Here is a 12,307-nt window from a genome sequence, read left to right on the forward strand (position 1 = left end):
TCTTTTCTTCTTTTGCAGAAACCGGGCTTGCTTGGAGAACCCCCAGCTATGGTACTGCAGACCTCGGTGGGGATAGGGTCAGCGCTTCCCTTGAAAACTGAGCTGGGTCATCATGGAGAAGCACATAAAAGTAAATGATGGGTATTTACTGAGAAGTCAGTGAACAGATTTGAGATTTAAAGATAGTCAGTATTATACTTTTCCTTACAGGAAGGTCAAATTTGAGTTTTATTCACTCATTAAAAATTTTAAGAGCCCTCTTGGCTTTTCTATTTGTAACATTAGGTAACTATTGATAAGTTATTGATGGACTTGCTTCCATGCCAAGACTTTCCCTGTTGGATGTACTTTAATATTTGATGAAGGTTCTCAGCAGCATGAGGTAAAGACACCGCTCCATTGAGACTGACATGCTGCCCACTGGGCTGACGACATGTTACATGGGTACCCATTTAATTTTTGCCTGGATAAGAAACCCTGAGCTTTTACAAATTAATATCTGGTATTTGTAAATTTAAAGTTTGATTATTTGTATCATTTTTAAAATGTGAACTCCAAATTAGTATTAGAAGGAAAAGAATATGTGTATGATAGGAGCATGGTGGTTCCCGTGATTTCTTATTTGAATATGATTTTGAAAGATATTTTCAGTTTGAAGTTTAATTGAAACTTGTTTGAAGTCAGCATGCTGAGGGAAAAGAGAAGGGTCCCCAGTAATAAAATTTAAAACAATATGGCTAACATATTTAGCCTCTTGTACATAAAACCAACAAGTCAAATGATCAAATAACTCAATCAATTCTGACTGTTGGTATTGACTGTGGGGACAAGTTAAACCAGTATACAGACAAGTATGGTATGATGAGGTCTGAAGGCTTATGCGAATGTTTATTTCATATGCCTGAAAGCTTGTGCAAATGTTTATTATTTGTGCTGGATTAAATAATAAGCCATGTTTAAATAATAAACTTTTCATGTGCTGCATTAAGAACCCTGAAAATTCAAAGTGTCCAAATAAATATATCACTAAAAGATAGAACTAAAGTATCCATCTCTATAAAGTACTAAAAATAATTTAAGAAATTTGTTTAGTTAATTTGTAAAATGTAAATTTTACTTAAAGTAGTTATCAAAATTAGCTCTTTTCATTCAATTTTGACTTACAGAATTTTTTGAAGTGCAGTGGCTCAGAATTTTCCAATTAAAACTTTCATTTCTTCCTAAGTTTCTTATTATTTGCTATCAATAAATGTAAAACTTTTGTGTGTTAAATTTGGTGCTTATCATAAATACTGGTTTTTTAAACCAGTGGTGTGCTGATGTTTAAAAATCAGCTCTCTAGGTTGAAAAGTCTTGATTTGTAGAATTTGTAGATTTCTATGTATAAACACTCCAACCACGGTCAATATCAGGTTACCAATGTGAAGACATTGAACTCGAGAGCTGGGAAGAGATATGAGCTCATGCTGACCAAATTTATTGTTGGATTTAATCTAATTTATCAATTTTTAAGTGTCAGAGAGTTTTTTAAACTGAAGACTATTCGTTCAGATATAGAAGCAGGCAAATTACAATGATTGGGCATATTTTTAAAAGGGCACTGATGTATCTCACATGCCAAAAAGTACATAAAGTTTGCTCTCAACTTCTAAAATATACAATGAAAACCTAGAATTGAAAAATATAATGTCCTTGAGATTATTCTGGAAGTTGTTGAAAATAAGAAAAGCATGATTACTATAGGTTTTTTGTTCCATACAGAAACCTGCTAATTTACAACTTTTAACCTCACTTTTTGAATTTAACTGTTCTCTAATAGGTGAAAAAGATAGGTTTCTCTGTATTTTTCCTGTAACAACAAAATCAAAAGGACTCTTGTGAGTAAGTCTTGTCTAACCAAAAGTTTTTTGCATTTGTGGTTTGCTACAGCATCTAATCTGATTCCAACTCAAACAACTATAACAGCTGGAATGGGCATGTTACCATTCTTTCCAAATCAGCACATTACTGGGCAAGCTGGGCCAGGTCACGGGAACACTCAGGAGAAACAGCCAGCCTCTGTGGGAATGGCAGAAGGAAATTTCTCAGGGTCACAGGCTTATCTTCAGAGCTTTCCAAGCCTTACCACTGGAGGTTTGCTGACAGGACACCATAAGCAACAGCAAAGTCAGCCAAAAGGCACGGAGATAAGTTCAGGGGTAAGAAAACTGTGGGTGTGTGCGTGCACGCATGCACACACATAGAAACATATACACGTGTGTGTAGGTGTGTATATATATTTACATAAACACACTAATGTGTGTACTACATTTATATATACATACTATAGGGTATGTGTATATATATATATATATATATATATATATATATATAATTATATCTTAAATGAAAGTATTCTAATTCTAGAATATTCTAATTTTTGGTTATTTTACAGGTGGTATAATTTATGAAGTATCATAAAGCAATCTTAACTATTTTTAAATTTCAAAGGAAGGTAATAATATAAAGTATATAAATATGGATTACAAACTAGATAATTGCTATAATATGTCAGTGACAATGCTGACTTTTTCATAATGTACATTTCTCAAAATAAAAGGGAATATTGTACCCTTTAAAAGAACCCTGTTACTATAAACAAACAAAAATCCATGTTTTGATAAGTTATGCCATCTGATGTTTGGGACTATGCTAATTACTTGCCAGTTTGCAAATAAAATAATTTTAATATGTGTAAAATGCATTTTTTAAGTGTTATTATACAATAATTTAAAAACAAGTTTTTTATTCTTATAAATATTTCTTTTTTAAAAAGTTTGATATATGCGTATTTTTCAAGATAATTGATATTAAAATAAAATATGAAAACTAATTTAAGTTCAAAATTTTGTAGTTTGGAAAAGCTTACGAGTGTCATTAATACATACCTAATTATATAACGTTATTTATAAGGCTTTCTAAGTAAATAATAATGCTATTCTTTAAAATTGCTCAGTTTTTCTATTTTAAATGTATATTCTGTAGCTAATTAAGGTACTTTAATATTTAAAGGGAGAACCAATTTTATTTTATGTGAAAAATGTGAAGATCAGTTAATTAAACTCTGGCCTGTCCAAAAAACTGTAATCTCCATTTTAATTCTGGAAGTTTTTAACCCAGTTATTTTAGTGAGTCAGAAACCACTGACATTTGTAAATGTTATAGTTGGTAGGTAGAATAAAGTACATTTAATTTTTATTTTATTTGTACTCTAAAATACCCTTTGATTTGTAAGTGGTAAAAAACTCAGGCTATAAGCAGCATATGAGGAAAAATATACATAGTTGGCTGTGTTGAAATGTCAAAATAACATTGAATTTGTAAGAGGTTTTGTGTCACCTCGTCAAAGCAGGAAGTATGGATAGGATGCCCTACGATTAAACAGTGGGAAACCTAAGGTAGTTCTTCATAAAATGAATTTAAAAAATGTATCTGCAGTGTTAATTGCTTAGGTTATTAACGGAAATTAAACAAATAGATCTCATGTATGAATACTCTGTCTTTTTGCACAGAATCTTTAATTCATATTAAATGAAAGTACCAGGGCCTCTAGAGAAACTGGATATGAGGTGATTCACATAATGGGTAAATCGAGTCTATCCACAAGAAGACAGCCAGAGTCGTGCAGGGTCTGGAAAACAAGTCTTGTGAAGAATTGAGGCAAATGTACATATGCAGCTTGGAAAGGGATGACCAGCTGGATATACATTAAAAAAAATATTCACAGACTAGTCACATGGTATTTTGTATTTCTCCAGTGGGCAGAACTAGTCCAATAAGTATGACATCCAGTAAAGCAGATTTAGGCTTAACAAGACAAAGAACAATTGAAGCTTTCCTACAAAAAGAGGTTTGACTATTTCACAGAGATGTGGATGTCATATCACTGAAAGCAATTAAGCAGACCCTAGGTGAGCCTCTGTAGAGATTGCTGTAGAAGTGATTCCTCTTTCTATAATAGGAGGTTGGACAAGGCAACCTGAAGGTTTTCCAAATATGTAGCAAGATTTTTATTTATTTATTTTAAAGGAATGTGTTTTAAAGGTTTTTGTTTTTTCCATAAATTTTATTGGGGAATATTGGGGGACAGTGTGTTTCTCCAGGACCCATCAGCTCCAAGTCGTTGTCCTACAATTTAGTTGTGGAGGGCGTAGCTCGCTGGCCCATGTGCGAGTCAAACCGGCAACCCTGTTGTTCAGAGCTCACCCTCTAACCACCAAGTCATCCAGCTGCCCTGTAGCAAGATTTTGAACTTTGTTAAACAATCAATATAACTTAGCATTAGATTTTTAGACCTGCATCTTTTTTCTTTTTAAATTTTTTATTGAAGTATAATTGATATACAACATTATATTAGTTTCAGGTTTACAACATAACGATTTGATATTTATGTATATTGCAGAATGATCATAATAAATCTAGTTAATGTCTGTCACCATACATAATTATAGAATAATTTTTTCCTTTGATGAAAACTTTTAAGATCTACTCTCTTAGCAATTTTCAAATATGCAATATAGTATTATTAATTATAGTCCCAGGCTGTATATTACCTTCCTGTGACTTATTTCATAACTAGAAGTTTGTGTCTTTTGACTCCTTCGTCCATTTTGCCCACCTCTCCCTCAACCCTAACTTCTGGCAACTGCCAATCTGTTCTCTGTATCTATAAGCTTGTCTTTTGTTTTTTAGATTCCACATACAGTGAGATCATATAGTATTTATCTTTCTCTGTCTGACTTATTTTACTTAGTATAATGCCCTCAAAGTCCACACATATTGTTTAAAATGGCAAGATTTTCCTTTTTTATTATGGCTGAGTAATACCCCACTCTGTGTGTGTGTGTGTGTGTGTGTGTGTGTGTGTGTGTGTATGTACATACCACATTTTCTTTATTCTTCCATGGATGGACACTTAGGTTGGTTCAATGTCTTGGCGATTGTGTATAATGTTGCCGTGAACATGGGGTGCATATGTCTGTTTTGAGTTAGTGTTTTGTTTTCTTCAGATAAATATTTCACAAGTGGAATTGCTGAAACATATGGTAGTTTTATTTTTTAAAATTTTAATTGAGTTATTTGGGTGTTTTTGGTATTGTATGTGTATGAGTTCCTCATACATGATTTACAAATATTTTCTCCCATTTAGTAGATTGCCTTTTCATTTTGTTAATGGTTTCCTTTGCGGTAAAGAAGCTCTTTAGTTTGTTTATTTTTGCTTTTATTGCCTGTGTTTTTGGTGTCATACCAAAACAGTAATTGCCAAGCCCAGTTTGGCCTGCTAGTGTTTTCCCCTGTATTTTCTTAGGAGAGTTTTATGGTTTCAAGTCTTATATTTAAGTTTTTAAATATAATTTGACTGAGGTTTTGTGTATTGTATAAGATCAGGGTCCAGTCTCATCCTTTTGCTTGTGGAAATCCAATTTTCTCAGCACCATTTATTAAAGAGACTGTCCTTTCCCCATTGTGTATTCTTTGCACCCTTGTTAAAATTTTTTGACCACATATTCATGGGTTCTATTCTGTTCCATAAATCAGTGTGTCTTTTTTATGCCAATACCATACTGTTTTGATTACTATAGCTTTGTGCTAAAGTTTGAAATAAGTGGAATGCCTTCAGGTCTTTTCTTTCTTAAGATTTCCCTGGTCCCTTCGGGTCTTTTGTGGTTCCATACAAATTTTAACATTATTTTTCTATTACTGTGAAAAGTGCCATTGAAATTTTGACTGGAATTGTATTGAATTTTGTAGATTGCTTTGGGTAATATGGACATTTTAACAATATTAATTCTTCCAGGATATTATCCTGTTAATACAGGATATCTTTTCAGTTATTTGTGTCCTTTCCAATTTTTCATCAATATCTTATACTTTTCAGTATACAGATCTTTCACCTTCTTGCTTAAATTTATTCCTAAGCATTTTATTCTTTTTGATGGCATTGTAAATGGGGTTTTTTTCTTAAATTTTAAAAAAATAGTTAATTGTTAGTATATGGAAATGCAACTGATGCAAACAGAGACTATTTAATTTCTTTCTTTCCAATTTGGATGCCTCTTCTTGCTTTTTCTTACATAATTTCTCTAGCTAGAACTTCCAATACTAAATTGAACAGAACTAGTGAAGGCATCTTTGTGTTGTTCTTGATCTTAGAGGGGAAGGTTTTGGTCTTTCACCATTGCGTATAATGTTGGCTTTTTACTACATGACTTTTGTTATGTTAAGGTAGTTTCCTTCTATTCCTAGTTTGTTGAAAGTGTTGAATTCTAATCATGAAAGTGTGTTGGATTTTTGTCAAATGCTTTTTTGCATCACTTGAGATGATCATGTATTTTTTTCCTCCATTCTGTTAATGTGATATATTACATTGAATTATTTTTATATGTTGAATCATCCTTGCATTATAGGATTAAATCCAAGTTGGTTATGGTGTATAACCCTGTTTATCTGCCCAATTTGGCTTGCTAGTGTTTTGTTGATGGTTTTGCATCAGTACTGATAAGGGAATATTGGTCTGTAGTTTTCTTTCTTGTAGTGTCTGTCTGGCTTCAGTACTAGGACAATGCTGGTGTCATAGAAGGAGTTAGAAAGTATTCCCTCTTTTTCAATTTTGTGGAAGAGTGTGAGGAGGGTTGGTGTCGCACTGAAGTCATTTGGTCCATGGCTTTGTTGTCGTTGTTGTTGTTGTGAGACTCTGTATTTATTTATTTTTTAGATTTTATAAATGATTCTCATTCATAGCTAGATAATCACTAATACAGCAGAATTCTGGGCAATATAACTGTTAAAGAAAGTGGCACCGGCTCTAACATTTACTAAATGTATCCTTTTAAAAATGTTAATACCAGTATTTCTGGAAATAAGAAATGGGATTTGGTTTTTCATGTGAAGATGAAGTCTCTCCCGGTTCAAATGGGAAGGTTGTAAAAAATGGCCTTTAATCGTCTTTCAGTTCTAAAGTTCTATGGTTCTAGAATAGTTTTTTTTTTTAACTAATTGAAAAAAATAATAGCAGGTGGAATACGGTAATTTTAACCAATATCCAGAAATGTTTGATAACTATGTCTCCAAACATTATGTTCCACAAATTTTTTATCACACTAGACTAGATTTATTGAAGAATAAGTATTTCTCTATTCTTTCTGCATTTTTATTTTCTTGTACCTCTTATTAAGCACCCACTCTTTTGTTTTTGGTAAATAGGCTGCCTCTAAGAATCAGACTTCACTCTTGGGAGAACCACCAAAAGAAATTCGGCTCAGTAAAAATCCATACTTGAATTTGGCAAGTGTGTTGCCCAGTGTGTGCTTATCGTGTAAGTGAGAACTCAGTATTAATATTTTGGAGTTTTATTGAATAGTTTCCATAATAGAATAGGTTTTATTTTAATTTTTAACTTGAAGCAAATAATGTCTGTTGCCCGGCTAAAGCTTAAATTATGACCCCATAATTTGAAAGAATTTAAATTGAAAGAATAACTAAAATGAAGACACATAAAATGCATTATTCTATTTAAGGAAAACATCTTTTATATTATTTTAAGAATATAATTTATTGAATTATTATTGAATCATGATTGAAAATAAATGGGCAAAGGAATTATTTGGCAATAATATAATTCTTTACATATAGAATCATTAAGATAGAGGTTTAAACTTCTAGTAATTTAATATATCTGGAGTATTTGCAAAATATACCACAAGTATATGAGTTACTAATGATTGGCAGAAGTAGGATTCTCACTTAATTTTTGGAGGATCTCCTCAGACCCAACCATTAATTCAAATATAATTTTAAGAGAAAATCGTCAATGTGTGTGTGCATTAGGATATTTACTAGAACATTGGTTGTCAGTAGTGAAAAACTGGAAAGTGCCTTAATGTTCATCAATAGGGGAATGGTTAAATAAACAGTTCATCATAAAATTGAATACTATGCAACTTTTTTTTTTAATAATTGAGGGACAGCTACATGTACTAATATGAAATGATCTCTAAAGCAAATTAAATTTGAAAAAAACTAATGTATGCGTAAAATGATTCTATTTATATTTATTTAAAGATATATATTCCTACATGTACATATTTGAATGAGTAAATGCATAAAGTAAATTTGGGAAAACAAATTCTAAACTGTTGCCTCCGGGATAAAGAACAGGATTGAATTAAAAGAGATGAAAGATGAATTTTGTTTTTCCCATGCATTCTGTGTATTTCATGAAGTATCCTCTTGAATCTAAACATTAATTTGTAATTTTTTTTTTAAAGGCAGAAAAAATTCTAATGTGCTTCTGCTATACCTACTATATTTTTATCTGGTCTAAAAATTGATGGTTACAGCTATTGCATTAACAAGAAGGGTTAATTTACATTTTGTGTACCTTATTTTAGAGAGTAGACATATATTTTAAATGTTTCCACCAAAATTATTTAGCCATAAGGCAATCTTTCATTTTCAATTGTTTTAAATGACAATATCATATACATATTGGCAAATTAAAATTTGTGTTCTATTTGAAAATATGCTGAATTACTGAGTTTTGTACTGTGTTTATAGTTTATACTAAAACAAATAACTAAACTATATGTATTGATTTTGCCTTTAGCTCCTGCAAGTAAAACCACTCTACAGAAGACTGGAATTGCAAGCAACATTCTGGATGCAATCTCTCAGGGAAATGAATCACAACAGACATTGGAAAAGTGCATTGCTTATTCTCAACCTTTTGGTGATTATACACAGGTAAATGATTCTCAGATTTTGATAATATACAGACAAATTGGTTCAACTATATATTGAGATCACTGAATATGAAATTGTGATTCCTGTAATATTGGAAAGTAAAATTACACTGATCTACACAATATTTTTTGCTCATCATTTGGAATTTTAGGACACATTCCAGGATTGTTAAGTATCATTTTGCACTAGATATTGACCTGTCATTGTTTACACCAGTAGTTGGCAAACTACAGACCAAATCCAGCCCACCACCTGTTTTGTAAATAAAGTTTTATTGGAATACAACCATGTCTATTCATTTACATACTGTCTTTGGTGCTGTTGTGTTGCAACAGTAGAGTTGAGGAGTTATAGTAGAGACTATGTGGCCTGCAAGATTAAATATTTACACTCTGACTCTTTACAGAAAAGCTCTGCTGACTTATGATTTACACCAGTGTAGACCTGACTAAGAAACCCAAGGAAATGCCTCTGTCTTCACTATGGGTTATTGATGTAAAAACATGATCATAATTACAGGCACTATTATGCTATTAAACCAAATAGTCAATAGCACGAAAAGTATTATAGTCATAAGACAAACTGTGTCATTACTTATGTCAGTTTTGCTTTGCGTTTTGTCCTTCAGCTTACTCTTAGTGGTTTAAGGTGAGAGTACGTGTCATGTTAGCAGTATTTAATCATGAAAGACTTATGGTTAGCAGTTCTGTTTCTTTCTCATTTCTCAGAGCAGTCGGGTTCTCTCAGCTCTATCCTGTCTGTGAGAGCAGTGCCTCCACTGTGTTTTCCTTGGAGCAACTCTGTGTTTGTCTCAACTGTCTCCAATGAACTTAGAAAAGAAAATAAATGCAAATTCATTTAGAACAATTGGTGCCTAGTTATGCTTTTATAATAGGGTAGTAAAAACACAGGTCAAATGGACTGTAGAAATGGTGCAGCTGGGTATTAGCAAAATATATACTAGAGTCTTATTTACCTGTAGAAAGGATGGAGAAATAGGGGTTGGAAAATGATATAATTAGGTGGCAACATGCTTATATTTAAGGAGCAGTAATCATGAATAGATACAACCTGGAAGGGATTTTCCTATATGTTTCATAAGACTCCATCTTGATTCCATTATTAGTTAACATTTTAAGTAATGACTCAGAGAAGCATATTGATTGTATGGTGATTGTATTTACAGGTTATGAAAGCCAAAGAAATTATCAGAGATGAGTAAAATCATTAATGAATAATTCATAGTTGTAAAAATTAGAAACAGCCTAAATTTCCAACAATTTCTAAGACTAAGTAAATAAATTATGTCATATTTATACCAGGAAATACAACGCAAATGTTAAAAACCCTATAACATGTAAACACATGGCAAATGTTTTATAATCTATTCTTACTTTTAAAAACTGATAAAATAAAGTCCTGTACCATTCTGACTGTTTTGTTTCTTTACAAGGAACAAAATTTACTCTTACAAACAGGAGGAAGCACAATATTAAAAAAAAAAAAAAATTAGTTAAATGTATGACTTACGTTTTAAAAGCTATTTTTTGTACTTAACCTTTTCTTTTACTTCACTTTTGAAATTTGCCTTGCTTTTCTTATTAACAGTTTTGCTTATTGGATGACTGTGGTGTGGGGGATACTCAGCCACAGAAAGACACTTTCCCACTTACACGTGGAGAAATCCTGGGGTAAAGATGCCTTTTGCCTTGCCAGCTATCCCCCTGCCTCTCACTTGCTTATCCCGAGTTTTTGGGGAGGGGTGGATCCTCCCAGGAGTCAGTGTCCCCTGGGACAGTCCCTGCTATTTCCTGATGCTGTGCACCAAGTGGAATTTCTTCTTTCTCTCTTGTGTTCTTTCATCCTTGTAAAGTAAACTTAATTAAATGTTACCAGTGGAATAAAGTAACTAGTAAAAGGTGGTCATGATTTAGGAATTCCTTCTATTTCCACTGCTGACATGGAGGAATAGGTCTAAGGGATAGAAAGCAACAGTTTTTGTTCATTGTTAGCACTTGTACCTGCTTTGTAAGGTGAGCATTGAATCTTTCTAACAGTCCTGTGAGATTTAATGACCACTCCATAACCCAATTGGAAGAGCATAAAGGGGTAAATAATCTTTCCAAGTTCATGTAGGTAGTAAACGATTTCTCTGATTGCAAAGTCCACATCATTTTCTTTATACCATGGAGAAGTTTCAGGCATGGTAGAAGTGTCTCATAGAAACTGTTTGTTTGGCTGTTGGTTTTGTATTTTACATTTGAGGAGAGATGGATGTGTCAAGGTAGAGATGGATATAATAACCTCTAGTTCCAAAACAACTGTCACATTTAAAAATCCTAATTGGCATTCCAGTACTGGCGAAGTTGCTTGTCTCCAATTGTCCCTCCTGCAGGTAACCATTATTAAATTGTATTAAATATGAAAGAAAAACAAGTAGGCCCTGGAGGATGACCAAAAGCAGGCAGAAGCTGAAGGGGAGTCAGACTTTGAAAAGAAGGAAACTGCACTGGATGAGATTTGTGCTTCTTTGGCTTTTTGCCTAACACTACTACTTAGTTTGTGCAGTCTTGCCAGCTGATGGAGTCAGAGGACAGAGTTCAGGGCTGTTAGCAAGGCTAAAATGTAAGGGGGCTGGGGGGGTGGGTAGTCTTGGGAAAAGGGTGTTACATAAGAAGGAGCCTCAAAATCTCTGTAAACTCAAATATACTTGGCTGACATTTTTGTTTTGTTTTTTGTTTGTTTGTTTTTAGTTTCAGGTGTACAAAACAATGTAATAGTTAGACATTTAGATCCCTCACAAAGTGATAACCCCTCTCCCCCAATCTAGTACCTCTCTGACATCGTATATAGTTGTTACAATTCCATTGACTCTATTTCCTGTGCTGTACTCCACATCTTATCTCTCTCTCTCTCTCTCTCTCCCTCTCCCTCTCCCTCTCCCTCTACATATACATATACATATACATATACATATACATATATATATATATATATAAAATTATGGTTGACATTTGGTATTATTTAGCTTCAGCTTCAGATGTACTCCTGGACTGTGTTTGTGTGAGGGAGAATCTGGTGGAAAACAACAGATGGAAGGCTGAAAAACTGAAGAGATTCACCTCCTCCCTAGCACAGAGGAGACAGTTTGCAGTTTGAGTTCAGAAAAGTTAACTCCTTCTTAAACATCAAGTCTTCAGAGGAAGATCATTCAATCCGTAGTCTCTACAATATATCATCCACAATCCATAATGTTCAGTAAACAAAAATTACTAGATAGTTGAAGAGACAAAAAAAATGTGACTCACAGTTAAGAGGAAACACAATTAATAGAAACTGACCCCAGGGTACCCCAGATGTTGGTCTTAGTAGATAAAGACTTATTTCAAACAACTATTCAAGAACTTAAGAACTTAAAGGAAAATAAGGTCAAAATAAACAGGGAATTTCAGAAAGAAATATAAACTAAAGAAGTATAGAAACTCTAGAACTGAAACATACAGTATCTGAAAAAATACACTGCACG

The 12,307-nt window shown here is 33.0% G+C and overlaps 1 protein-coding gene across 1 annotated transcript in view; it reads left to right on the top strand.

The window, feature by feature from the left end:
• The window catches only part of RAVER2 (ribonucleoprotein, PTB binding 2), a 74,569-nt gene that overhangs the window by 40,524 nt on the left and 21,738 nt on the right, over positions 1-12,307 (top strand). The window contains 4 exon segments of the mRNA XM_019731648.2: positions 19-130; positions 1,930-2,198; positions 7,243-7,354; positions 8,645-8,781. Coding sequence (XP_019587207.2) covers positions 19-130; positions 1,930-2,198; positions 7,243-7,354; positions 8,645-8,781 — 630 coding nt within the window.

This window comes from Rhinolophus sinicus, linkage group LG06 (genome assembly GCF_036562045.2).
Source record: "Rhinolophus sinicus isolate RSC01 linkage group LG06, ASM3656204v1, whole genome shotgun sequence".
In the NCBI taxonomy this organism is placed as follows: Eukaryota; Metazoa; Chordata; class Mammalia; order Chiroptera; family Rhinolophidae; genus Rhinolophus; species Rhinolophus sinicus.